Source organism: Harmonia axyridis, chromosome 4 (assembly GCF_914767665.1).
Source record: "Harmonia axyridis chromosome 4, icHarAxyr1.1, whole genome shotgun sequence".
Classification (NCBI taxonomy): Eukaryota; Metazoa; Arthropoda; class Insecta; order Coleoptera; family Coccinellidae; genus Harmonia; species Harmonia axyridis.
The window spans coordinates 23,533,770-23,561,192 of NC_059504.1; the positions used below are offsets into that span (position 1 = coordinate 23,533,770).

At 32.1% G+C, this 27,423-nt stretch overlaps 3 protein-coding genes and 1 long non-coding RNA gene across 4 annotated transcripts in view; 2 read left to right on the forward strand and 2 right to left on the reverse strand.

Moving 5' to 3' along the window:
• The window catches only part of LOC123679228, a 76,273-nt gene extending 74,115 nt beyond the window's left edge, over window positions 1-2,158 (reverse strand). The window contains exon 1 of the mRNA XM_045616687.1: window positions 1,814-2,158. Coding sequence (XP_045472643.1) covers window positions 1,814-2,049 — 236 coding nt within the window. The 5' untranslated portion in view covers window positions 2,050-2,158. The remainder of the gene's footprint in view (window positions 1-1,813) is intronic.
• Window positions 2,159-3,450: 1,292 nt separating this feature from the next.
• Window positions 3,451-6,107, reverse strand: LOC123679229. Its single transcript, XR_006747369.1, has 2 exons — window positions 5,398-6,107; window positions 3,451-3,684 (listed from the first exon to the last, which is right to left on the reverse strand). It is a non-coding gene; the product is annotated as an uncharacterized LOC123679229 (long non-coding RNA).
• Window positions 6,108-7,350: 1,243 nt separating this feature from the next.
• LOC123679226 lies at window positions 7,351-10,135 on the forward strand. The gene has a single exon (XM_045616685.1). It carries the CDS (start codon window positions 7,887-7,889, stop codon window positions 9,195-9,197), a length of 1,311 nt encoding a protein of 436 aa, XP_045472641.1. The 5' UTR covers window positions 7,351-7,886; the 3' UTR covers window positions 9,198-10,135.
• Window positions 10,136-21,456: 11,321 nt separating this feature from the next.
• Window positions 21,457-26,567, forward strand: LOC123679227 (tyrosine aminotransferase). The gene is made up of 4 exons (XM_045616686.1): window positions 21,457-21,738; window positions 22,674-22,990; window positions 25,099-25,776; window positions 26,248-26,567. Exons 1-4 carry the CDS (start codon window positions 21,564-21,566, stop codon window positions 26,359-26,361), a joined length of 1,284 nt encoding a protein of 427 aa, XP_045472642.1. The 5' UTR covers window positions 21,457-21,563; the 3' UTR covers window positions 26,362-26,567.
• Window positions 26,568-27,423: the final 856 nt, after the last annotated feature.

Below are 27,423 nucleotides of genomic sequence, written 5' to 3' on the forward strand. Positions count from 1 at the left end.
TTACTCTTTGTTGCTTCAATGCGTTGTCATATTCCTTTTTGGTATTCTTATATAGTTCCATATGTTGTTGACTCTGTGTGCTTAAGATCAAAAGGATATCTAATTTATTTTTTATTTCATCAATTTCTGGCGTTCTGAAATTGTTTACATGTTTCCTATTGATAGATGGTTTTTTAGGAAAATTTTCATTGAATACATCGGTGAATATAGACATGAAGATATCCCATTGCTTATTTACATTTTTTTTCCTACTTCTCGTACAAGATCCCAATTTTGATCAGATAGTTGTTCCATAAATGAGGTTTTTTCCTTTTGTCCGTAGAATCTACGAAAACAGACGTTATTAGGTACTACATTATCAAGAGTGAAACTGATTTTCTGTGCTTTGTGATCAGATACATGTAAATCAAAAACATAACTTTCATAGTGTGGGATATTGGTGAAGATGTTATCAATACAAGAGCTTGACCTATTTGTGACTCTTGTATCTTGACTTATCGTTGGCCTGATGTTGAAAGATTTCATAAGGTTTGTTAGGTCTGATCCATCCTTGTTTGTTCTTAATAATTCAATATTAAAATCACCAGCTATAATTACTTCCTTTTTTTCCTGAAGAATCTTGATCAAAATTTGTTCCATTTTTGAAAAAAATGTTTGTAAGTTTCCATTTGGTGGTCTATATATTGATAAAATTATTATGTTGCCATTTTTTCTTATCCATTCTCCAGCTGCGCACTCGATTTCACCACATTCAGAGAGTTTCTGTAATTTTATTCTAGATTTGCCCTTGAGCGCTTTATGAAAATAAAGAGCTACTCCACCATGACTTTTTTCAGGTCTGCAGAAGCTTCCTATTATATTGAAATCCTTTATTGGTAAGCCCATTAGTTGTTCATGTGACTTCCAATGTTCTGTTATACACAATATTTTACATTCTTTATGTTCATTGAGGCCGTACTCTAGTTTGTTGATTGCATTTCCTATAGATTGTATGTTCTGGTGTATAACACTGATAATAAACACAATAAATTTGGGAACATATTGTATTATGTAGGAAAATAATTCTCGAATAAACCCGGCGTACCTTTAGGAAATTCACATAATAATAATAATATTTATTCATTCCTTTATATGTGGGAGAGAGTACAAAACATGATCGGGAGAATGCCAGCACAAAAGTTGTCCGTGCTCATATGACATTCTCTCGGCCCAGAAAAAGAAATTCATAATTACAATAAAAACTAAATGCAGTAGGGCAACAATTAGACGAGTGTTAATAGAATAATATTCTTGTGTATTACCACAACAAGTTGTTCAAAACTATAATAATAATAGTATTTTATTTTCATAAACTTTTAGAAGAGAAATGTATAGAAAACACTTCAAAAAATTGCAAAAGACAAATCATCTAACAAGCCTCAAACAAAAGATAATATCGATCATATATTATATGATCCATATTAATTTTTGTTTGAGGCTTGTTAGATGATCACCCCAGTTCAGAAAACTTATCAAAGGTAATCCGATATATCAAGTGCTAGTCGAATTTTTTAATGTTCGATCAATTGGCTTTTGGGACGCAGAAAAAAAAACATGTAATCGGTTTTGGTTGGATTAATTTTCAGATTTTTTCTAGTTTCCCTCGGGCACCGCCAAGGTGGCTAACTGATGTACAGATAAAATTGCAGAGTTAATATTTTACTCGGAAGCAATCATGTTCGTATTATCGGCGTATATAAATAATTCACTGTTTTTCTTTCTTTTATATGGATTTCCATAATACTTAGAGCTTCTGAATATAGAATTCACTTACGCGTAAATTATACTGGGTTTAATCCACCATCTGAAAAAGAGAGACTTGTCAATAGCTTTCTCGTCCTTCTTTTCTGTGTCACTCTCATCATCACCTTCCATTTTCCCCCTGTCTTCCACACTCGAGATCTCCAAGTCTTCCTCCTCATCATCATCATCGTCTTCCTCTTTTTCCTCTTCATCTTCTTCTTTTCTAGCCTGTTCTTCTTTCCTCAAAAACTCATCTGCAATACCCATTTTGACGATTCACAAGAATTTATCGAAATCGAAAAGGTAACGAAAATTTTGAAAAAATTTTGAGTTCGACGCACTATCTGTCTTACTGACGTTTTAGAAAGACTTAATGAAATTCAAGGGAGGGCTCCATATAAACCATAGACATATTGTATCTATTTCTTTTTCATTAAAAACAATCTCACCTATGATTCATAATAACAAGCGTTAATTTAAATTCGTAATCAAGAGTGCTGTGGAGAAATTAGAAAGGAATTTCCGTGATTGTAAGTAGCGCTTTGCTTGTACCATATTACTAACATTCGTTTACATACTTCGAATTTGGTAACTATATTGTACAAGCTAAGCGCTACTTGTAATCACAGAAAATCAACTCTGATTTCTCCACAGCACTCTTGACCACGATTTAAATGAAAGCTCTTTATAATGATCATGAGGATAATGGAGCTTTGATAATATGTAGATATTTATTTATATTTGGTTGGCTCAGTATTCACTTGATGGAATTTCATTTTACTCAAAATGTCAAATTCGAGGGAGATAGTGTAAAATGAAACAATAATTTATTTTTCGATATTTCTTCATCCTCTGCATCTGATGGAGAAAATATCTATCCTAATTAACATTACCATCATCCGCTATCTTTTAAGAAAAATCGCTCACTGAGCAAAAATTCGTTCTAAACCATCAGTTCATTGCCAAATTTGAAAAGCAGATATAGTATATCGTCGGCTAAGAGTGTAAATCTGCTATGTCCTTAATGAACAATTTCACAGGAGACAAAAAAAACGTACAGTAAGTGTTATAATAATAATAATAAGAGAGTTTATTCATGAAAATACATTCAATAGAGTTTATCCGTGAATTCATCTTTGACAATTTATTATATCAAGGTATAGCGATGTTTAATAGTAAAAATATGTAAATTTACTGTAAATAGAACAATGCAACCTTTTAAAATTGATGTTATATTTAAATGTGATGAAAAATTTTTCAATGCATATTTTTAATATTTTAGATGCATATTTACATGTATAAAGTTGCTGAAGTGAAACATAAACATAAAATAAAGAAATTCACGAGAACAGAATAACAAAAATATCACCGAAGGAAAATCATTTCAAAGTTTTGAGTTACAGAAGAGGAATTCATGGTAAAAATAAAAATATAACTCTAGGTAACTTGCTACACTGGAGGGTAGAGTAGTGATGAAAAATTATTTGAACAACAATGGAAAAAAACTAACTTCTCTAAAGAATAAGAAATAAAAATACTGAAATAGCTGCATTTGAATTGGGTATCTCTTGTGATGACGTTGATAGGATATTTGATGAAAACTTGTGGCTGTGTAGGAATTTTCAGGGGAGATAAGTGGCGAACATAACACAATAAAAAGAACATCTGCAATATCAACATATAATAATTCTTTTAATATTTTACATCAAAATATACAGAGCCTTGTTCAATAAAACTATAGAAGTCGAATTTCTTTAATAATCTGAAAAAAAATAATTTCAGGTCTTGACTTTCATGGAGCTCTGTTTGTGGTCTGAGACGACTTCGATGCCAAAAATAGCAGGATATGTAATGACATATCTTATTTCTGCAGGAAAATCATATTACATGGAGTTGAATTACCTGAAAGAAAAAAATATTGAATCAGTGGCGACTAATGACAATATAAGATGGTGAGGCACATCAAAAAATTATTATTATTATTATTGTCATCCTCGTAATATACATACCGGTTGGTTCGAAAGTCTGGAAACGGTGAATTTATTTCGCGCACAAGTGGAAAATCGGAATTCTGAGGATACTGAGGTTTTCAGTAATTTCGCCCGAGGAATCGAGATATGACGCCCAATTTTGAAATTTCAAATGCAAACCCATCTTTTTCATTGCAAATTCGGAGCAGCGGGAGATTTTACAGACCTCAGTATCAGAATTCCGATTTTCCATCTATGTGCGAAATAAATTCAGCGTTTCCAGACTTTGAATTCTAAGTTTACGGACAAAGTTTATCTAGCGAACTTTATCAGTTGCATAATAATTAGGTATTATGAATAATAATAATTAGTGATACCTAATTGATCATAATATGATGAAAATCCTGAAAAGCTGGAGAAAAAACTTCATTCTATCGAATTGAACTGTAAGCATTAATTAAAACCAAATTGAATAAGTGTGTATAGCAATGAGTAAACATCCCTTGTGGTGCTATAGTTTTAACTTTGCCTGTACATCGTTTATTTCTCTCGAATTCGCATCCCATTATATGTTTGAGTCACTCTTTTGGAATGTAAGTAAAATTTTCAGAATTTGGCAGATTCGAATTGAAATAAATCTTAAGCACAATGACAAGAACTTCGAACATAACATCCCATAAATCGCTCAACAACTTGATGATTTATCAAATAACGGAAAATGAAGGATAATTGTCAATGGCAGCTTATGTCAGTTGTTTTATCAACTTGTCAGGAAAAAAATATTTTGAAATTTCTTCTTTAATTTTTTTTGATGTATTGATAAAGTTGAAAAAAACGAGCCTTCTACTGTAAACCTAACCTCACCAGCGGATCTATGAGATTTTTAGGTGGCAAGGGTTAGGGGATTGCTGCGTTGGTGTGGTTGGTCATGTTGGCCATGTGTTAATGGAAATTTATAACCAGAGTTAAACTTTTTTTTATTTGAGACAAGTGAAGTGGGTCTTTTTGAGCGCTTCTTCCTCAAATAGAGTGCTATTAACTGGTTATTTTGTCAGGATTAAATAACTTTCATGATGCTGTTCCTCTGTAAACACGATAACTCTCGAACGAAAAAAACAGATATAAGGGTTCAGCATACATGGCTGTTCAAAATTCAGGTTAAATTGTGCGATCAGATTCAAAATAACAATTTCAAATTTCGAGCAGAATTTCATGTTAATCGCCTCACTAGAACCAGAAAAATTAAATTATTTCGAAAAAATAATGACAATACATTTGATAGAATTGAGATTTTCGGTGTACCTAGTTATAAGATGACAATTTCAAGCTTTGTACGAAATTTTGGTTGATGGAGTCATCAGCATAATCGATTGTTCTTAGAGAATATGGTAAAAAACTAATATTTCAGTGACAACAAATCCGTTCCAGCTGATGTTTGGGATTCATAAAAAGAATTATTCCAAGCCTGATGCAGCTAAATGTGGCGAATTATTTTCAGGATATCGAATATTTTGAATATATTTTTTTGAGCGCTCGTTCTCCGAACCGATCAGTAGGTATATACTGGTGAGCTTGTCAGTTATTTTCAAATTTTGAGTCGTGGATGGTCTAAATACTCTAAATAGATAGTTAAGGTTCGACTCACTGATGACGAATCCTATCTCTTGTTCTATTATTTCCAGCTGGCCTTATACGATAACTCTCGAATATTGTCGTGAAGACAAGTCCGATCTCTTTGGGATTTTGCATATATACAAGGTGATTCACCGCGATGGCCTATTAGAAGTTCATGAAGAATTAATAATAATTTTGTGTTGAAAATTTGCATTTTGGGGCTTCAAACAATGATCTTTCTCTGTTAAATATTTTCAGACCTCTACAACATCCGGTTATACCGGAAACAGACTACATCTTCCTTATTTCAAATGGCCCATAGGTATATTATTGCATCATCAGATAGGTTATATGATGAGAGATCCATAAGCCAATAAAATTTTCATTAACGAATAATTTAGTATAATTCTTGAAATGTCAAATTTAGTTATCCAAACATCAAATTTTAGTTTCATTCTGCGTTTTTTTCTGAAGTCATAGAATTATCCACACAATTAGAAATTGAATTTTTTCCTCGATAACTATTATTCATTTTAGATATAGGGTTTGCTAAAGTAACCCACCCCCTTTTTGTACGTAGATCGACTGAAAAAATAAAAAATATAGGTTCTAATTTGAAGATCTTGAGTTTTGATGAATTTCAGTTATCGAACTTACTGATGTTCTGATAAACAACCTGAACATTTTTGATACAAACATTCTTATAAAAATATGTATTTGCAGAATCGAAAATGAAGGAGGTTTTTTCGAAATAGTAATTTACGTAATAAGTCCGGAAAATAGGGTTTTTTTTGGACGAATAGACAAAGTCTGTGAGTCCAAAATAGTAATTTACGTAACAAGTCCGGAAAATAGGTTTTTTTTGTACGAATAGACAAAATTCCAGGACGAGCGTAAGCGAGTCCTGGAAGTCTGTGAGTCCAAAAAAACCATTTTCGGGCGTGTTGCGTACAATATTTTTTCGGCAACCATGTAAAATAATACTATAGCTGCTTTCCATATTTTATTGCGATTGCGATCAAAAAACATGCAAATTTTTGACAACTGATTTCATATGAACTGTCAGCCGTTATCTCAGTTGCCATGGATTCTATGATTCTTTTCCGGCCTAGTCCGGGAAGTACGTACTTTCCGGACTAGGCCGGGAAATGCTACTTTCTCAGAGAAAAGCGTCCGGGAAGTGAGCACTTTCCGGACGGTTGCCGAAAAAAAAACCATTTTCGGGCGTGTTGCGCACAATATTTTTTCGGCAACCGTGTAGAACCATATTCACAATGACACAAATGACGTGATTTTTTTCCGGCCTAGTCCGGGAAGTACGTACTTTCCGGACTAGGCCGGGAAATGCTACTTTCGCAGAGAAAAAGCGTCCGGGAAGTGAGCACTTCCCAGACGGTTGCCGAAAAATTCTTTTCTGCAGAAATATCGAAAAAAATGTGGGTCCACATCGCCACAATTTTTTTCATAAGAATCCCATTAACTCATGAACCGTTGAAGTTTTACCCAAGTATGGCATAACGCTGAAATTGTCACCAAAAAAGCTATCTAATGAGGCAATAATATACTTAGTGTCCCATTTGAAATAAGAAAGTAGTACATACGTTAACTCGTATATATACTGGGTGTGCCATTCGAAATAAGGGAGTAGTAGTCTGTTTCCGGTATAAACAGAAGTTGAAGAGATCAGAAAATATTTAAGGGAGAAAATTCTTTATGTCAAACCCCAACATGCAAAATTTCAGCTCAAAATTATGATTAGTTTTCCATGAACGTTTAATAAGCCATAGTGGTGAATTACCCTGTATTGTATTAATAACCTTCATCGCTAATGTAGGCATTGCTCTGGTTTTTTAGTGCAACTAATTGAATCCATTTACCGATTTAATTTTTTGCAATCTCATCGCTTCTTAAACTTGCGACTGTATGAATTTTTCGATTAAATCACAGGAACGAAATGTAACCACATCGAGAACAGTTGAGTTCCGTGTGAAAAAACTATTTTTGAATCGTCGAGTCGTAGGCATAACGAATATTGGAATGCTAGTGATCGGCATAGGCCTGTCTAACCAATAATAATATATGTTCACTGTACAAGAACGAAGTGAAGTACTTTTTAACAGGCCCAAATTAATATCAGACGACAAATCAATTAAACGAAGATGGAAAACATTGCATAATGACTCAAGTAGGTAGGTATCCGTTTCAGACAATGAAAAGTCTACGTGATGATTCTATTTATATCCGGTACATCACTCGTGTCTAAAACTAAATATATCTGCACCTCAGTCAAACGTTGGTTGAATGGAAGCAACAGTATTTTCTGTTTAGCGCGGAAAGATTGAAAACGGCGAAAATATTAGTTACTAGAATTCGTTGAAAACTCTCTCGAAAACTGGATGAATGACGAATATCGTCAACCTTGTTCATCCTTATTCGTAGAACGCGTGGTACGTCTCGTTAATACAAACATTCTCGACTTGCATTATGTCAGTGTTTAGTTAAATCGGACTAGGCGTCAACATGTCGGAAGACGGCACTCTAAAACGCAGTTCCAAGACGAATTTCACGGCTCTAATGAGGGAAAGGAGTTTTGTGAAGCCAAGTAAAGAACAGAAAAAAAGAAGTCAGACAATGGCTTCGATACGTGGAAAACCGACAATGGAGATTTATAGACCTCCCAACGTACGCAGTGATTTCTCAAACAATGCCAAGTTGAACGTACACGCCAAGGAATTCACCATGAATCATCAGGAACTTCCGTATGGTCTTCAGTCATCAAGAAGCAGCGGTGATATCCTTCTAGAACATCACTTACCACACTTACAACATTCAAAATCCAGCGGAAATGTGTTAAGACATCTGAATCACCCTGGAATTATTCCTCTGATACCAACAGCTTTGCCTATACCCTTGATGCACGCATCTTCTCAACTGTTGAACCATCACCTTTCAGGTATGAGTTTTCCGCAATTTAACAATGAACTCCTAACTCAGCATCCGATATTTACTGGATATAATCAAGCAAAACCTCTGAACTTCATCCCACAACAACCTCATACTCATCAACAGGTAGGCAGCAGTCAAAATTTGAAAAGATCAAAAAGTTTGGGCGCTGCAGATTCGCAGAATCTTGCTTCGAAGTTGATGGGATTATCTAAGGAAGGTACTGACCTTGGAGTATTCTCCACTGAAGATCAGAAGAATATAAAATTGGCAATCGTTGATCCCAACGAACTGCCATCCAGAATTCTAATGGATTTAGTCAAAGTCATAATGGAACGAGTCATAGAAGGTATAAAGTACTGTGAAGCAGGTGCCAAACTCTGTATAGCCATTATTGAGCGAGAGAAAAATCAAACTTTCTTAGAAAGTCTGCTGAACACTTGTCAACAATGGTATCAAGAAAGAGATAAACTGCTAAGAAACATCAAAGTCGGCGATGGTACCAAATTTACATCTTTTATGTGGTTTCTTACAGAAATGTGTGGTCAACTGAAGAGACACCAACTGAAGGAACAGTTCGAGAACTTGCAACCTGAAATAAGCTTATTATCTATAGTGGCTAAGTGTTGTCAAGCTTGTGTCACCCCTCCAATCAAATGTCTCCCGGAAACTGAATGTTTATTTTTTGTTTTGACTTCAATAGGGAGGGATTTAGAATCCGAGTTACCTCAGCAACTGGAACAGCTACTAGTCAGTGTAAGGGATGGGTTTTTGACGGCTAATTCTGCAGCTGTTAGAAGGACTTTACTGCAATTAATCGAGTTGCATGCGTCCAATTGGCAACTAGCTGGATCATCTGTTTTATATTATTATCCTAGGATCAAGTGATAAGTGAGTGAAAGCAGAAATGATTGAACCATTTTATTTTTATATTATAATCAATCGAGTTGTCACCTGATTTATTTAAATCTAGACTAATAATTTTACAATTATTATCAAAAATTTATTGAAAGGTACTTATAGTACGTAACTTAATTCGTTAGAAAGATTTTTGAGTCAGACTTGTATTATGATAAGATTGTTATTTCAAATCTGCGCGCAAATTTTAACTCGGTCGGATCTGTGGTACGGGTCTTTTTTTATATTTTGCTTATTATTTTTCATCAAAAAATTCCAACTAGGTGGGATCTTTATATGGAGATATTGGGTTATTTCTTTCAATCTTCTGTTTCAAGTTTCTAGGTTTTCCTTTCGAGAGTTATAGTGTTTACAGTTGGACCTTATCATTTGATACCATGTCCGGTATGAAATTAGGAAGATATATAAATTCTGACCAATTGGTCCTCTTTCATATGAAATGAATGTTCAAAATCACCTCTTTTCCAACAATACGAAGGCTAATGAACAATTTATCGCATAAGTATAATTTTTCGATTTAAAACGAAATATTATTAATGATGATACTGAGTAAGTTATTCATGTAAAGTTGTTCAAAATAAAATGTGGTTGGAAATAAAATATAATGCCGACAAATACTGAATGGATTTGTCATAATTATCATATCTACCATTTGAAAACGATTAGCGTACATTCAGTAAAGTAAGCAAATTCTAATTTAATTAAGTATTAAGTATTTTCATGGAATCATTCATTACTTGATGGATTTCATTATAAATAAAATTACACAAATTTTATTCACGAATATTTTATGTTTGCGATAATTGTTTCGTCATATTAGTTGAAATGTAATCTGAACACAGTGTCAGCTAAGCAATTGCCGCAAACATCAAAAAAATTTTGTAAATCAATTTGTTTTATATTCTTTATTATTTAACATATTTTTATATCCCATTTCCTCCTGAGATAGACGAAAGAAGTCAATACAATACTATTAAAAAAAAAATTTGTTTGCATATATCGAAAAGTATTTTCTCAGAATTTTTATGATTAGCTATAGTAATATACAGGGTGTTCGCATATATCGAAAAGTATTTTCTCAGAATTTTTATGATTAGCTCTAGTAATATATAGGGTGTTTCCAGTTAGACTGCCTTTATTAGACGTTTCTGGAGAACGAAGCTCTGTATATTTTGTTGTTCCCTATTCAGCTAAAATTTTTTCAAAGTGCCTTCAATTTCAATTTCGATTTTTTTTTAATTTTATTTTATAGATATTATCAAAATTATCATTCTCAATTACTCCTTCCTCATATTATGGCGTTAGTCTTAATAATTTCCAAAATATAAAAAAAAAACTGAAAAAAGGGAAATTTAGATAGTCATTCTTATATGATTTACTTTTATTACAAATATATTATGCATGAACGCAATTCACTTTTTTCGATTTGAATGATGTAGGAATATCGCAGATTTCTTGAATTTGAAAAATATCAACACATGATGTTTCAAATATTGCGCCAAAAATTTGTATTTTCAAATTGGAACCCTATTTTTATGATTGTTATTCATTTCATGAGAATAATATTCTACTAGCTTAAATAATGAATACTCGTACATCTGTTATTTGTGAAAAAATTGCATATTTTATTTTCTATGCTCAAAGAATATTGGTCTGAAACGAAATCTAGTAACAGATTGGATAAAACTGACCCTAAATAGGTATAACATAAATTCATGAAATCTCGAAATTTCTCTTGAATAATCGAATTTGAAAGCATAATCATTTTTGAACTCTACCCTTATTTTTCTCATAAGAATACAATGCAACCATAGTAAATAGTGTTTTAATTTGAAAATCAAAACTATGACCAAATTTTTATTCATAATATTTGGCACAAAATTTGAAACAGCCTGTGATCATATTCCTAACCAGAAGAAGAAGATCATATTTCTCAAATTTAACAGATGCACCATATTCCAACATCATTCTACTTCGAAAAATATAATGGTGTTAACGCATAGGATATTTACAGTAAAAATAATTCACATAATAGTGATTGTTTATCAAGTTTTACAGTTTTTTCAAATATTTTGACAATATTAGGACTGACGCTACTATTTGAGGAAGAAGTGATTGAGAATATAAATCATAATATTCAAGAAAAAAATAAGAAAATGGTTTTGTTTATTTCTTGTATAACCGGAGCTTTCGAAAATATTTTATCTGAATAGAAAATTACGAACAATATCATATGCCAAATTTCCAGATTTTAAGTAGGCCTCGTTCTCCAAAAACATCTTATAGGTAGTGTAATTTGAAACACCATGTCTACTACCCTCTATACCCTAATTAGCTCGAGAATCCTTGTCTAGGCGGGTGTGTCCAGAGAACTGAGAAGCCTCCTTATACTCACAACCGTGTCAATCAAAAAATTTTATATATGTACATGATGGACCAATAAGCGAGGTAAGCGGCTATATCTCAGGATCCACTCATCGTAGAGACTTGCGGTAAACATACCTCTACCGCTAGGGGGCGTAATAGCTACCGTCGAGTAGAAAAATTAATTTTACTCGAAAATGTTCCAAATGAAGTTGAAGAAAAAATATCATCACTGTAAACCTTGGAAAATTCTCTATCTTTTTGAACTGTCACTTTCGATTTTACGACATCGAATAAGGGTAGGTGAAAGGGAGAAATCTGACTGATTGAAATGCCTGTAACCTCAGTTTGGTTCAACATTTTTGAGCAAATTAGATCTCGTCTGAGAGGTAATATCTTGTTGATTGATGACAAAATATACTCATGGCAAATTTGTTTTTGCTGCTTTCGATAGGGGGCGCTAAGTCAGAAATTCATTGTTTTGTTCATTTTACTCCGAAATTTCAAATGTAATGATAGGATGATTCTCTTAACAGAAACAGAAATTCCATCAAATTTGCATGAAATACCCTGAAGGTCGCAAAGCGATAGTTTCAGGCGTTCTGAAGTTTTTCAATACAAATTGGATGGGATTTCTGTTTCTGTCAGAACTTAAGGGTGTTCAATACCTTGTTCATACCACTGCTATTTCAGTGCTAATTTCAGTGCATTCCAATTCCAAAGTACAGGTCGGATTCATTTCATTTTTTGAGTGAACAATGACGTGATATAGTGAACTTGAAGATCCCGTCTCGATTTCCAAAAAAAAATCGATAGTATTCCGCAAATCGAACTTTGAAATTGAACACTTTCTTTAAATGACTATTCAGCTTCAGAGAGACTTCTCATTTCAAGTAACTCATCCACAAATGTTCAGTGATATTATGTGTTTTGAATTGGTGCAAAAATTTTTTTAAAATTGCTTGATTTGTTTTAATTGTAGATGATTTTCATATGGAATTATGCTTTTTGGAACGCCTCCCAAAGGTTTACGCCTTTTTGCAACATGAACGCCAATAGAATCTTGGACTGTATTTTATGGCTCGAGATGAATGACACTTTTATGATTTACGAGGGTAGGGTTTCTCTGATTGGCTAAAATTGTGTACATTACTAGTTTATGACAATATTGCACTGAAGAATAGGGAAAGGTAGAAAACTTGTTATGAAATCATTGTTAGAATTAGAAACGATACTGTTCCTAAAATATATATGCTAGCTGATTTTATTCGTAATGATGTCTGGAGAATTACATTTTGAGCGCTTAGTATCATAAAGAAAATTTCAAAAGTCATAAAGAAATTAAGATGAAAAAAAGGTATCTGGATTTTTGCCGAAATGTGGAAAATTATTAATATTTCAGAAATCTGACAAAAAATTCTCAAAAAAAAAAATTTCTTTTGAAAAACTCCCTATTCCCGAAACTCTATCTACAATATTTACCATTTAAATTTAACCCTGAAAATAGGCAATTCTTGATTAAGAAAATTTTCTCGTACTTCCTTCATTAATATTAACTTGAAAAAATTTATAGTAAAAATTTTTCGCTTCGTGAAGCCATTCTTGTATACATACCTCCTTGAAAATTTCATGTCATAAAAGTTTAAGAAATTGCAATATTTTTTTTAAATAATCTTTTTCGTTAGTTGATTTGTTGCCCTAGAGAAAGAGAACAATATACATCTCTTTCAACTCGAAGAGTTGAACGTTAAATCGTTATTCCAAATTTGAATTTAAAGCAAAGAATTGTGAAAAATATTGAGAATTTTTCTACCTGAAGTAAAAGAAATATTACCAATTCAAAAGAAAGAATCGAATATTACTTATCTTCACCTATAGCCAATAAGAGTATTGCTGATTCCTATAAGCAATTATTTATATGTATATTATATTTCCTTGAGATATTAACGAGTCCAACTCATTGTTACATTAAATCCTGTTCTGTCCCCACAATGTCAGAAAGAAGTATGGTCTAAAATTTCTCAATTTTCCTGATTCACATGGTAGAAGTTCATCCAAATATATGCCATATTTTATTCCAACATTGAATTAGGCAAATCGAAATGATAAATATAAAAAAGTATGTAAATTTCATTCTATTCAGTTCATAAAACGTATAAAAAAATATCATGTCTTTATATCTTTCAATCAGATGATTTTGACATTTGACCATCTCAGTGTAATAAATCACCTTTTTTATTGCTTTTAGGTTCTTGACAGATTGCCCTCAGTAGCATCTTTGTTCGAATCAAGAGAAATCATATATTCTTCTCTCTGTAATGCTTTCTCCTCTACGAGCTTCTGAAAAATCACGTGACACTAGGTCCATGGATATTAGGTCTATGTGTATGACTCACTGATGACGAATCCGTCCTCAACTTCGATTCTGGTCAGTCCTATTTATGACAACTAGATGGATTTATGAGGTTATGAAAATAGTTTTATGATATGCAGCCCTTTCTCACTATCTATAAATCAAACTAAAACCTTATGAAACGTCATTTGTTAGAATATATAAGAACAGATATTTGTAGATAATTCAATTTTGAAGGCATAACTTATTCCATTTATGAAAAGGAGCTGTCTAATTAGTATATTTTCTATATGCTGAGTACCTACCTATATATTCGAATGGATGCAGCCCTTTCTCACTATCTATATTTTTTCTCCGATTGACAACAAATTTCAATTTTGCAGACACATATCAATCAGTAAAGTATTACTTTTCCTGCCTACGCAGCAAAGTAAGTACTTTCATGCTTAGGCATCATCAGAAATGATTAATGGAAAAAAAAAATTTCAAACTACAATTATTATGGACATATACATTTCCATAGCAACCAACCATCGAACAATTGCAATTTGTATGAAATTTCATTTCAATTTATCACTACAAAAAAAATTAAAAGATCAATACTTATACATGGCCGAGCGTAGCGTGACTAGGAATTCAGCTGAGGTAGTCAATTTACTGCTTTGCCGCCTAATAAAACAAATAACTATCAAAAGTGACTTTTATTTGACAATAACCTTTTTTATCCGATTTGAAAAAATTATTAAATATTGAACTTAGATGAGCTGAATATATCTGTAAAAACCCCAAGTGTTCCTTTTCTTATTGCCTTCACTCATTTTTTTACGTGTCAAATGTCAAATAATCATTTTGAATTTCAGTAGAATATCAGAAATTCTCATCTAGATAAACAAACCGACAACAATAACCTAATAAATCACATGTCTTATATTCCTATACCCACTTTTGTGGTCTCCAAAGGCGCATAAAATGAGAACTCAAAAGCTTCTCGAATTTTTCATTCTAGAAATCTCAATATGCACTCTTTATGATTTTCTCTGTGAAATCATACACTCAGAGATAATCATATATTTTTTTCTATTATCCATATTCGATATACGTCCATGACAGTGGTTCATTGTCATTTCTGTATTCACAATATTTACAGTAATTATCTTATTTAGTAATATATAACTAAACAAATATAACAAATTTTCCTTCTTTTGAAGAAGTTTTCCAAAGAATTTTGCTTACTCATAATAAGATTGTGATATATAAGGTTGTTACATATAATGGATATTCCTTCTGGGGGGTATATATCCCCCTTATCCCCCCCTAGGATACGCCACTGTATCTAAACTGAACTGAATTTCTAAAGTTTACAGAAACACAAATTTACTCTTTGCTGGGCTTCATCGAGAGTTGAGATTTTATTAGGGGCAATAAATACCAAACAGGCGGTTCTTCAAATTGAATGGGTGTGTCAGGTACAAATCTACCAAAAATTTTCGGGTAGCTCCATCTAGCGGAATTGCAGTTTCAGCGCAAAGTAGTCTACAACCTTAAAGACACAATTTGGTTTTTAGCAGTGCATCAGTTGAAGAATATCTTCTTTCGGCCATAACTTCAGAACGCCTGAAACTATCGCTTTGCGACCTTCAGGGTTTTTCATGCAAATTTGATGGAATTTCTGTTTCTGTTAAGAGAATCATCTTATCATTACATTTTAAATTTCGGAGTAAAATGAACAAAACAATGAACTTCTGACTTAGCGCCCCCTATCGAAAGCAGAAAAAACAAATTTATCATGAGTATATTTTGTCCTCGATCAACAAGATATTAAGTTTCAGACGAGATCTTTTTTGCTCAAAAATGTTGAGCCAAACTGAACTTATAGGCATTTCAATCAATCGGATTTCTCCCTTTCACCTACCCTCATTTGATGTCGTAAAATCGAAAGTAACAATTCAAAATGAGAGAGAATTTTTCAAGGATTACAGTGATGATATTTTTTCTTCAACTTCATATGAATTATTTTCGAGTAAAATTCATTTTTCTACTCGACGCCCCCTAGAGGTAGAGGTATGAACTTCATAACAATTTCCGGTGTGTTTTCTTGTACACTTTAGTAGTAATAATTTTAACTGCAAGTCTCTACGATGAGTGGATCCTGAGATATAGCCGCTCACCTCGCTTATTTGCCCATCCTGTACATATATGGGTGATATACTTAATTACTAACTAAAGCTAGCAATAGAAATGTATATTCATAGAAAATACTTTTCGATTCAAAATTGTCCGTCTGGCGACGCAGAATGTAACGGTAGGAGAAAGCAATTGATTTGATTTTATTTTTGGTGTGATCCGACCGATTCTTGTTTTTAAAATGCAGGGTATTTCGTGTGTATTCTGAAGATTTTACCACTTTTTTGTGATAGAGATTCGAAATAATTTTGATATTTGAGTAAAAGTTGATATGTGGTTTTTGTCCAATGACAAAATTATATGAGATTTTAGTTAATCTCTTTCGTGGAGATGCCACCAGCTACATGTCAGTTGTTTGAAATATAAAAACTTTCTTATGTACCTGTACCACGTTTCGTGAAGGAAAAATCGGTTTCTTCAACATACTTTTGTTTGTGTGTTGATCACTCTGAGCAGTTGTTTTCGAATTATCATGAAATTGAATTAATTCAGAACTAATTTAATGAATTGAAGAAATTATTTTATTTTAAAATATTAATCAGGTATTAACAATTTCTATGCTAAACTAGCCAATTGAGATATATATTAGTGTACCTATTTGACGGCTGGTTGTCATAAACCCATTTACTCGTTCCATGTTCTGTTATAATTGGTGTATTTCGGATAGCATCTCATACAGCAATTATTCTTCCATGAAATTAAATTTGGTTTCAATTGGTACCGTATAAACGAGGGCCATCATATCATTTCACAATAATAATCGATTGGATCCGGTACCTCGGAGGACAAAATCGATTGGGAACTTCAGCTGAATATTTATCCCAAAAAAACAAAAATTATAATTCGACTTTGATACTCTGTATCTCCGAAATGAATAATTTGCGGATATTGCTATTTTATCATTCTCCTAAATTATTCGAATGTACTCAAGAAATACTCTGTATAATTAAGTTCAAGTTCAAAGTTCATTGTCCATCATTTCATACATTTACTATAATAAAGTATAAAACATAAGTAGTTGTTTTATTATTGAAACATTTTGATTTTAACAATGTTCAAGATCAGATTTTTTCATTTAATTCACCTTATTCGAATAAATTTACATTAGGTCAGTGATGTTCGTCTCAATATGACATTATTTATCTATAATAAAATGTGAAGTTGTAGTTACCACACCCTTATTCACAGAATCTCCAAAAGCTATCAACGAACATTTCCACAACGATGTTGCCATCTGAGATACAAAAATTACTAACTAAATCCACCCTAAATTCAAACTGAGGGGTTCCAAACTACCCCACTACTTAATCCATCTATAACCAATCACATTATTCGATACATCTCTGCTTTGACTAGTGTAAAAGATAAAACACATTAAACAGCCTGTAGATCTTGAATATACTTAGGATATATTTCTATTATCCTGAAAGCCTGTACAGTTTTTAGTGAAACACTCTGTATAGAAAAATTCACAAAATTTATATAATTTTCCTCTCCAATTATTCTCAAAATGTGGAAGAATATTGTGTATTTTCTCAAAAAACAATAACTGTTTGATGGATATAATATACACATTCAAATAAACATAAAAATTTACACACTTTTTAGGTGTTGTACCTGCAACAAGATCAATTTGTAGATACATTAGGTTGACAATTGTTAAATTGTACAAAGAAAGACCTCATTATTTGAGACTAATCCTAGCTAAAATTCGAAAATTACAAAATGTTAGAGCAATTTGTAGGGTGCAAGATCGCTCAAAATATTCCATCAATTATTTCAGAAGAATATGTCGCATTATTATTGTTTATGAATGAATATATTTCACAAATTTACAGCCACAGCAAAATTATAGAAAACTATTGAAAAATATGTAATTGAGGTTTCGAAAAAATTGATCGTATCAGAATATTTTCCAAATTTGAAACAACAATAAGATTTCATAAGGCAAATAAAAGTAAACAAATTGAAAGAAATGAGTACTGTCTGCAAAACAATTTAATGAACTCGATATTGTAATCGATTATCAAATTTCGTAATCCGATTGAATTTATTTTCAAATCTTTCAACGGAAAAATACATACAATGTGGTTGAATATACAGGGTGGGCCAAGGTCGATGGTACGCTGGACTTTTACGAAAAACGAAAGGCACGATTTTATTATCTGAAACAATGTATTTTCATTGGGATGAAAATTCGCTTTCAATTAGAAAACCGTAAAATTCAGAAGCTGTTACATCATCTGAAAAGAAATTCCATTTTCTTTCGATATACAGCGTGATTCACCGGGATGGCCTATTAGATGTTTATGGAAAACTAATCATAATTTTGTGCTGACAATTTGCGTATTGGGGTTTGAGACAATGATCTTTCTCCCTCAAATATTTTTTGATCTCTACAACTTTCGGTTATACCGGAAACAGTCTACTACTTCCTTATTTCGAATGGAACACCCAGTATATTATTGTATCATTGGATATCTTTTTCGATGACAATTTCAGCAATATCACATACCTTGCGTAAAAAAATAAACAATTCATGAGTTAATGGGATTCTTATGGAAAAATGATGGCGATGACTTCCATTTTTTTTTTTGGCAGAAAAAGCTTTTTCGAAAAAATTTTTTTCTGTTACGATTCTGCAAGTACGTAGTATTATATGTTATTATGTTTGCGGTTTGGATCAAAAATGTTCATGGTGTTTATAAGAAGATGACTTGTACAATTCAAATTCATCAAAACTCAAGATTTTCAAACAAGAACCTATATTTTTTATTATTTCAATCGATTCTACGCACAACAATAGTGTCTAATTATGCAATAATATACTGATTGTGCCATTTGAAATAAGGAAGTAGTAGTCTATTTCCGGTATAATCGAAAGTTGTAGAGCTCTGAAAATATTTTAGAGAGAAAGATCATTGTCTCAAACCCCAATATGCAAATTTTCAGCTCAAAATTATGATTAGTTTTCCATAGACGTCTAATAGGCCATCCCGGTGATTCACCCTGTATGTTGTGATATAGGTACAGGTCATTTCATTTGAAAAAACATCATTTTAGTATGTCTCGTTGAAACCTGTGATTTTGAACAACCCTGTATGATAAGGGACGTATTTTATTTCACGTAAATGATACACGGGATATAAGTTACCCATACCCGAAATTTCAACTTTCTAGAATTACATGTACAGGGTGGGCAAATTTCGATGTTTTAGCACTACAACTTTTAAACCAGAGGTGATAGACAAAATCTGATACCCCATTCTCGGTCTCCTTTTCTGAGAAACTAATAAGGGTAGTATTAATTTTTGACCATCTACTTTTGTTTTCGAGTTATAAGCGAAAATTGTAAAAATGGCGATATCGAAAAACATTTATATCTCCGTTAATATTGATGATAGAGAGCTCTGAAGTTAAAACATTATACAGGCACTTTTTTACGTAGAATCCAGTGGCGTGCTCGTATTTTCATTAGGGTTTTCAACTACGAAGCTATGACCCAAAGTTATGTTTTTTCAAATGGAAACACTAGATTTCTGTGCCATTTTTCGAAAGCTTAATTTTTCCTGATTTAAAAAATATATAACATCGTACGGTTTTTATTAAAATAAATAACACAAAATGCTCAAAAACCTCTTTTCATCTAAGAAACTCAATATTTCTATGGTTTCAACTGTTGATGAGCACAGAAAAATTCGAGCTTTCTATAACAAGAGCAGTGTCCTTCCGTCTATGCTTTTCACTAAAAATTCGAATCATGATATGTTTTATAATTTTTTTATCTAAAAATTGATTTGGAAATAACAAAAAAATCCACAATATCGAATGTTTCAATCAAAAGAGTTTTATTTGGATGGATGTATCAGAAGATTTTTTACATAGGTCTCCAGAATGAATACGCACAGGTACCAATCCATTGTAAATAGCATATGAAACAACGCATATATGACTTAACTCAGCAATTTAATTATGAAGGGAACAAACAAGAAATAATATTAAACCTAATAATGACAACAATTGCACAATGCACAGTCGACACCTCTTCTCGATATTTCGCACCGAATTCAATAGATGAATATTTGAAACTGTGTTCAAGCTACCTAGGAAATTTTTTCCGAGTTCATTCATATTTTCGAAACTATTTTTATAAATTGAATCAAGATTCGCATTTTGTAGAAATTAGTGAAAAGCATAAAAATAATCAGATTGCGAGAAGAACACTGCTCTTGTTATAGAAAGCTCAATTTTTCTGTGCTCATCAACAGTTGAAATCATAGAGATATTAAGACTCTTAGTAAAAAAAGGTTTTTAAGCATTTTCTTATATTCATTTTAATACAAACCATACGATGTTATATATTTTTGAAATCAGGAAAAATTAAGCTTTCAAAAAATGTCACAGAAATATAGTGTTCCTATTTAAAAAAACATAACTTTGGGTCATAGCTTCGTAATTAAAAACCCTTTCGAAAAGACGAGTACTCCACTGGATTCTACGTAAAAAAGTGCCTGTATAATGTTTAAATTTCAGAGCTCTATCATCAATATCAACGGAGATATGAATGTTTTTCGATATCGCCATTTTTCCAATTTTCGCTTATAACTCGAAAACAAAAGAAGGTGGCCAAAAATGAATACTACCCTTTTTAGTTCCTCAGAAAAAGAGACCGAGAATGGGGTATCAGATTTTTTCTATCTCCTCTGGTTTAAAAGTTGTAGTGCTAAAACATCTAAATTTGCCCACCCTTACAAGTGATAAATGTTTAATTGGAGCTATGTTTCATCAAGAGACTACGACAAACCGAAAAAAATAATAAAACACAGTGTGTTCTATTTGAAACAATGAAGTTGTTAGTACTTTTTGATTTAAGTGACAACACCGCAGCGCTGAAAATATTTTAGATCTTTGGATCGATACAGCATTAGTCCCAATCCAAGAAACCAAATTTTCAATGAAATCATACCTTTTGTTCTCTATAAAAGTCCATCGATCGTAGCCCACCTCATATGTAAAAATTTTACAAATATGAATGAATATAAAACGTAATAATCATGAAATATGAATGAAAAAACTCATAATAAAAGAAAAATAAAATTTTCGAGTTACCGCCAGAAAAAATTATCGTTTGGAAACAAATATAAAACATAGTATACTAATGAGAGACCGAATGGAACTTTCACAACTGAGATTCCTACTGACGACAATGCTTTCCTGAGCTCGTTGTCTACTGTGATAAGAAGAGACGTACCAAACAGTCACCTGACCGCCATCAGCATCATAAATATTTCGAAACTCCTGACAGTCCTATATAAACCCCTGAGCTAGCATCAATCGCATCATAACGACAAGAGTTTATAGAAAGAAAACGAATTGGTCATTTCAATTCAAATTGTTATTGAGCGCAATAGAAAAACAAAAACGTTTTTGTGAGCATGTTAGATCAGATTTCGAAAAATAAGAAAGTTAAGGTTTCCCATCTGAAACGCGGTCCTTGGAAAGTAGAAGTTTCTTCAACTGCGAAAAACACCAGGAATTTCATAAGGGAAATTGTTGACAACATTAAAATCGAGCCTAACCCTAAAAAACAGCTGATTTCCTTATCCATTGGTAAGTTTAATGGAATTTTAGCAATTGAGTAATCATCTTCAAACTCTAAAGCTATATGTCATTTGAATTATATCGAAAAATCTTACCTTGAAACTAGATTTGAAATATTGTTAATTATTGTAGATCGAAAATAGATTTGTTATTTTCAATCAACCAATTTGAATTCTTTAATAACGTTTTTAAAACCATTTCAACGCAGAAAGAGTATAATTTCAAATTATGATATTTTCCGATTGATTCTTATTTTCAAGAAGTCTAAATAATAGTATATTCTGAAACAAGTTGCAGAATGGCCTTCTATATTCAAACACGAATACGAAATTCGAAAACGAATGACGAAGGAGCGAGTTCTCGAACGCATGAGTATTGGAATTGCCTTCTACAACGGGTGTTAGACGATATTTTCTCTATTTCAATCAAGTTTTATGAAATATGGTCGAAATTCAATGAAAAATTCAGATTATATATCCTAGTGACATTTTGCTGCATCTTGGCAGTTGGTGTTAATGTTACAGATTACAGAATTTGAATGTGAATCTCATTTTTCGAAATTTGAAACAAGTTAAAATTAAACATAAAATTCCTGAATTATGTCTGCCGAAATCGATTAAAAATCAACAAAATTGAGAGAAATTGCGAATAATGTCGCAAATCATTGCACTAAATCGAAATTATATATCATATCAACAATTGACGTGTGTTGAATTTTGATTGAAATTCTGTGTAGACAACCACAAAACGAAAAATATAACTGAAAACGGTGCTGTAATGAGTTCATTACAGCACTGTTCTTAGAACTGTAATGAATTCATTACGATACTGAAATAGAGAAATATTTTTTCTTCAATAATTCTTATCGAATATTCCTTGAATTTTTCAAATTATTCATATTATCTCAAATAATAAATCAATATTTATTAATTTGTTTTCATCAGGAGATCCTACAGTTTACGGCAATCTAAGAACATCAAATGAAACTATAGAAGCAGTAATTGAAGCAGCTAGAGAAGGTTCTTACAACGGTTACGCACCAGCAGTGGGCTATCAAAATGCAAGAGAAGCAGTGGCGGAATACCTGTCTTTCGATGGGGCAGAGTACAACTACCAAGACATCATACTGTGCAGTGGTTGTTCCTCATCTTTGGAGATGTGCATCACTGTATTGGCAGATTCTTTGAAAGGACAAAATATTCTGGTACCAAGGCCAGGATTTCCGATCTACAGAACCCTTGCTGAAAGCATCGGTGTTAAGGTAAATATTATACAAGTATTTTGATTATTCTTTCTTTCAGTAATGTTTAATTTATTGGATTGAAGAATATTACTAAATATCTTCTAATAAATAATAACACACACTTATGTTTCCAACATAAGTGTTATAAACATAAACCTTATTTATTATTATTAATTATTTTTTAATATATTGGTTAAATGTACATAAATAACCTAAACCATTGCATTAAAAAAATTATTTGCAAACAAAGAAGACCAAAAGACTAACATGTAAAAATATTCAGATCAGACTATTCTATAAATGTCAGAAATATCTCAGCTTTCGAGAAGTAGAACGATCATTTTTAGAGATCAATTTTGATTTAGGTTCGAGCTGAGAGAAACTATAGAAAATGCTCGAGATAAATTAGTCTTTTGTAGCCGTGCTATCTTTGTTTATAACAAGAAAAATTGCCATAACCTACCTTGACATTGAATAAAAACTGTTTTCATACGGTGATTCTGTATTGATGTTTTATTGTAAGAATTGCCTGAAACTCCTTTACAGTCTCTCAAGCACTCATTATCATGAGCGCAATATCATTTCTTCACTATGTACCTATGTATGGATTGCTAGCCGGGTGTGGTCTCAAACAATGAGGTTCGACTCAATAAACACAATTCTGTGCTCAAATTAAATTACGTCTAAAGATACATCGATAATGAATAACAATTTTAAGCCATATTAAAAAACTTTTTATTGATCGCGCCAATAGAACCATAACAAGTGTTGAAAATAAAATGTCAGTGATAGAAAAACTGGGAAAATTGAAGTTTTGGATGTAGATGTAATAAAATGATTTCAAGCTTTATGCGGAATTTCATGTTGATCGCGTCGTTAGAACTAGAAAAAAGAATTTTAAACAGAATATCGATCAAAATATCCAATATTTTCGTGAAAACAAATTCTATCGAAATGCGATTACAATAAAAAATATTGACGATTTGATTCTTATTGCGGAACCTGGAGTTTCTAGCTTACATTGTCCATCAACACTATTTCACATGGAAATTCGGTTTTTAGTGTATAGCTCCGGAACAGATTAATACAAATACAAATTGTCTTGAAATATTAGAAAACAGATATTCAAACAATGTTTTCAGATAACTGTCAATTTCTTCTTTGTTTTCGGCATCGAGAAGACCACTGAAAATTCTTCTAGTTTGCCCGTTCAACCGACATCGTAGCATCAATAATAACGGAGTTGGCAATGGTGCCGACTTAACTTGGAACACCCTGTATAGGTACTGTTCCTACAAAAAAGTCAATGCTTTCCTCATTATGGTTGAATTCTGATACTGACACCACTATTACCTCTTTTTCACGGAGACTGAAATGATCTTTCATATCTCAGAAAATATCAACTCGATCGAATTGGCGATAACGTAAATATTGAGTGTTTATTTTCTTGAATTTTATATGGTTCTGATAGTATGGTCAGTTTGGAATGTTGCACTGAGCTTGAAATTGTTATTGTGGTTTTTTCGATATTTTTCTTGAGTTTTCTTGAGTGTTCTGGTATGGTTATGGATTAATTTTGTTGCAAAATATAGGGAAAATTTTGACGATGAAGGCTTTCAAAGTCTAGACATTCCACTGGCCAATGTCTTTTTTCAATCTTGTAGTTCCACGATACCAAATGCTTCTTCCAACTGAATAACATATTCAGTTGCAAGAAGCAAAATTTTTGTATTATTGGACGGTCGGAAAGCTCCAGAAAATACAAACATTGTACCGAAATATGGTTGTACAGGAGAAAAGAAAATAGAAAATAACTATTCATAGAACTGAAGTTGGATATGTGATAGTGTTAAATGAGATATCTCAAAAGATCAACCATCACAATGATTTTAAAACTTTAGTTTCCTTGGCTTTGCTATAGGTTTAATCCTAAAGACTAATATTACCCTGATAATTCTATTGTGTTATCTTGTTTCAAAGTAATTAATAGAGGTTCTCTTCTTGGCGAAACATACTATGAGCTCATTTTTCTTGTTATTGTTTTTAAATGCCAATGTTTTCATGAATATTCAATTCAAGACGTCAAAATTTTCGATAGATCGCTATTTAATATTTCATTATTTCAGGTGAAGTATTATGATCTCATTCCTGAAAAAGAATGGGAGATCGATTTGGATCATCTAGAAAGTCTGATAGACAATAAAACAGCAGCCATTGTCGTCAATAATCCATCCAATCCATGTGGATCAGTTTACTCCGCATTGCATCTCGAGAAAGTACTGGCTGTAGCTTACAATTACCAGATACCAATAATAGCAGATGAAATTTACGATAGGCTAGTTTTTCCAGGAAACAAGTTTGTTTCTTTAGCCTCCTTGAATTCCTATGTACCAATCTTAGTATGTGGTGGACTAGCGAAGAGGTTTTTGGTACCCGGATGGCGTCTTGGTTGGGTTGCTATTCACGATCCCATTGGAGCATTCGACCATGGAGTTAGGCAGGGTATGGTGAAGCTAAGTCAAAGAACTATTGGAAGTAATACTCTAATACAAGGAGCTATACCGCGCATATTAAGAACATCACAACTGAAATTTTTCGACAATATTATTGATACATTGGTCGAGAATGCCAAAATATGCTATGAGATTCTGAAAACTGCAAAAGGAATCATACCATACAAACCTCAAGGGACCATGTATATGATGATTGAAATTGAGTTGGAGAAGTTTCCAGAATTTCAAAATGGAATGATGTTCGGTCAAAAGATGATTGAGGAAGAGTCAGTCTTTTGTTTACCAGGAGAGGTGGGTTTTAAATCAAATACCAGCTAAGGGGGATCTATACCGTTTCAGTCAGTCTAAAATAAATTTGCTATGTTTTACTTGAGGGACCATTGATTTATATGAGGTTTGCAATATTATTCATTTTAAAGGGTTTGTCATTGCGAAACGACCTAATTTTTTAAATTTTTTGGAATGGAAAAAAATTAAGTGACTTTTGTATTGAAGATTACAAGATATAAGAATGCATGTTATAAATTCCGAAGAAATATTTTTTTTTCAAAAATTTCCACATAAAAAAACCACACAAAAAGTCTCGTCAAAGGCTGAATATCCGATTTTTATAAAATTAAAAGTGGAGTTCAACTCTGCAGATCACTAGAATATGACGTGGTATAAACCCCTCTTAATCATTGTTGCATAACTAAATTTTCACTAATTTTTCTTGCGAATTCATGGAGCGCATACTAGGTTCTGATGAAAACTTTGTTTCAGTGTTTCGAAGTTCCTGGATTCATGAGATTGGTATTAACAGTTCCACAACACTTGATGGAAGAAGCCTGTGAACGTATTGTTGAATTTTGTAACCGTCATTATTTATTATCTTAATTTATTCATACTACTATTGGAAATAGATATATGCATTTTCTGTTCCGTACTAGAATACTCAAGATTTTTTGTGAGTATTCGAATTGAATGGCTACTCAATTTACGTTTAGTATTGTGAACTAAGACTTATTTTATTTATATCCATTTCTTTTTTAGTATTTTAGAAATTAGCAAGGATATTTTTTAATAAAGAAAATGAAAGATAATAGTTTAATTTTGGCAATGAACAAATTTCCATGCTCCTTTTGATTCAGGTTGAACATTTGAACTTATAATAGATTTAAACATTCCAGAATGTTTCTACGGTAATTGGTAATTCAATCTAATCAAATTATCAAAAATGTATACAGATAGAAAACTAACTAAACACTAGTCCGAAGAATAGAATTCGATTACCAAAGAACATGGAAAAAACACAGATAGAAAACTAACTAAACACTAGTCTGATGAAGGTTTGAAGAACCGAAATCGATTACCAGAGAACATGGAAAAAAAGGGTGCTTTTTATCATCATTTCATCTGTAATCGTTCAATTTCTTTTCAATGGAACACCCTGTGACCTTGTTTATATTTATTCATATATTAATTGTTATCATTAAGATATATAAACACAAAAAACAGAAAAAATAAAAATATTATTTCACAAAATGTTAGTTTCACCAAGTTTCTGAATGTGATGTCATAGGTGTTTCTCACTGTTTTTCTCCTTCCTGGATTCTTTTGTGGGTTAATTATTTAGTTTGATAATTGTTGAGTTGTCTTATATACAGTTGGGATGTTCGGTAACTGTGAGACGTTGTGTGGCATACAAGCACTAAGCTTAGGTTACATAGGGTCTCAAGATCAAATACCTTTATAATTGTGTATATATATATATATATATATATATATATATATATATATATATATGTATGTATTTCCGAATAAATATTATTATTATTATTATTATTAAAGAAAAATCCTTCAACTTGGATTCTCAGCAAGAATTGAGGGAAAGATTAGTGAAAACGACTAATTGTCAGTTTATTCCATATTTGGAACACATAGGTGCGTTTCTTCATC